This window comes from Bison bison, unplaced genomic scaffold (genome assembly GCF_000754665.1).
Source record: "Bison bison bison isolate TAMUID 2011002044 unplaced genomic scaffold, Bison_UMD1.0 scf7180017864154, whole genome shotgun sequence".
In the NCBI taxonomy this organism is placed as follows: domain Eukaryota; kingdom Metazoa; phylum Chordata; class Mammalia; order Artiodactyla; family Bovidae; genus Bison; species Bison bison.
The window spans coordinates 100,758-102,425 of record NW_011494726.1 but is presented as its reverse complement, the minus strand read 5'-3'; the positions used below and the strand labels follow the sequence as shown (position 1 = coordinate 102,425).

Here is a 1,668-nt window from a genome sequence, read left to right as displayed (position 1 = left end):
GCGCGCTCAGCCGCCGCCGCACGCCACCCACGTTCACGCGCAGCGCTTCGTCGCTTCGCCTCCACGGGACCCTGGCGCTGGGCCCCGGGGACTCGCTCACCATGGCTGCGGCGCCCTGGCCTGTGGACAGAGAGGGTCACTCTGAAGGGGGCGTCCATGGACTTTCCTTCCCCAAAGTGAGGTCGCTCATTCATGTCTGACTCTTTGCGACCCCATGTACTGTAGCCCGCCAGGCTCCTCTATCCATGGGATTTTCCAGGCAAGGGTACTGGAGTGGGTTGCCATTTCCTTATCCAGGGGATCTTCCCGACCCAGGGATCGAACTCAGGTCTCCCGCATTGCGGGCAGACGCTTTACCATCTGAGCCATCTGGGAAGCCCTAATGCCTAGCCCTAGTGCCTAGCCCCTTCCCCAAAGAACAGGTCTAAATTCCCTCCCTGCGCCATGCACCAGCCAAGCGTGTTGGAAGTTCCATGTGAAGCATCTGGTATGCCATAGGCGCACAGTGAGTGTCAAGCACTCTCTGGACTCAAGCGTCAGGCTTGGGTTTGAATCTCTCTCACTCCCCGACTGGGGGGGTTTTGGCCAAATCACCGAGTCCGCCTCCTTCATTTACATAAAGGAAACGCTGAACTGTACCTTTGATGATGAGAACTATTGGGCAGGATGTCCTGGCACCTGGTGGCTGCCCATACAGTATGTCTCCTTGCCCAAACTTGGATTTTCACATACCAGAGGTTTCCTACGGGATCTTGGACAAGCCGGTACTTTGAACCTCAGTTTCCTCTTTTACACAGTGGGATAGTTAATGCTTACTATCTAGGGTTATTGGGAGAGCCAATTTAGACCAGAAGTTCTTAAGGTGCGTTCCCTGAACTAGCAGCATCACCATCACCTGGGGATTTGTCAAAGATGCAGCATATTCTTAGTCTGCTGGGGACTTGCTGAATCACAGACTCAGGGGAGGGGATTCAGCAGTGTGTGTTTCAACAAGTTTGGAGGGTGATTCTGATGCACGGTCAGAATTGTGAGTCATTGGCTTAGACTTTTTAAAACATCTGTAGAGTCTGTCAGAGGGCTTCCGTGGTGGCTCAGCAGTAAAGAATCCACCTGCTAATGCAGGAGACATGGGTTTGATTCCTGGGTCAGGAAGATGCCCTGGAGGAGGGCATGGCAACCCACTCTAGTATATTGCCTGGAAAATCCCATGGACAGGGGAGCCTGGCAGGCTATAGTCGATAGGGTTGCAAAGTGTCAGATACAACTTAGTGACTAAACAACAACCGTAAGAGTCAGTCAAACAGAATTTTGGCACTTTTGTGTGACCATAAACAAGTCATGTCACCTTTCAGAGCTGCTGTCAACCATCGCCAAGGGTGGTTAAAAATAGTAAATGACCTAATGTCTTTAGCAGGCCTGGCTCCAGAAGGGGTGTAGTAAGTCATTCACCTGTTTTACTGTCTCCCAGAGTTAGGCAAACCTGGGCTTATCAGCCCCCAATGCAGCTGGAGCCTTGAAGAAGATGCTTTTCTCCAGATTTCTATTTCTGGCATGATGCACAATTCACAATGCAGACAATAGCCCCTGCTCCCGAAGGCTGGAGGATTAAGGTGGGTTGTGGACACTCAGGAAATGTTAGATGCTTCCACTGCTCACTGTCTCCGAGCT

At 51.9% G+C, this 1,668-nt stretch overlaps 1 protein-coding gene across 1 annotated transcript in view; it reads right to left on the bottom strand.

Annotated features, from left to right (window-relative positions):
- KCNS1 (potassium voltage-gated channel, delayed-rectifier, subfamily S, member 1) overlaps positions 1 to 990 on the bottom strand; it is a 7,444-nt gene extending 6,454 nt beyond the window's left edge. Inside the window, exons 1-2 of the mRNA XM_010841003.1 lie at positions 817 to 990; positions 5 to 120 (exon numbers count right to left, since the gene is read on the bottom strand). Of these exons, the coding sequence (XP_010839305.1) occupies positions 5 to 120; positions 817 to 892 (192 nt within the window). The 5' untranslated portion in view covers positions 893 to 990. The remainder of the gene's footprint in view (positions 1 to 4; positions 121 to 816) is intronic.
- Between the last annotated feature and the right edge of the window lie 678 nt (positions 991 to 1,668).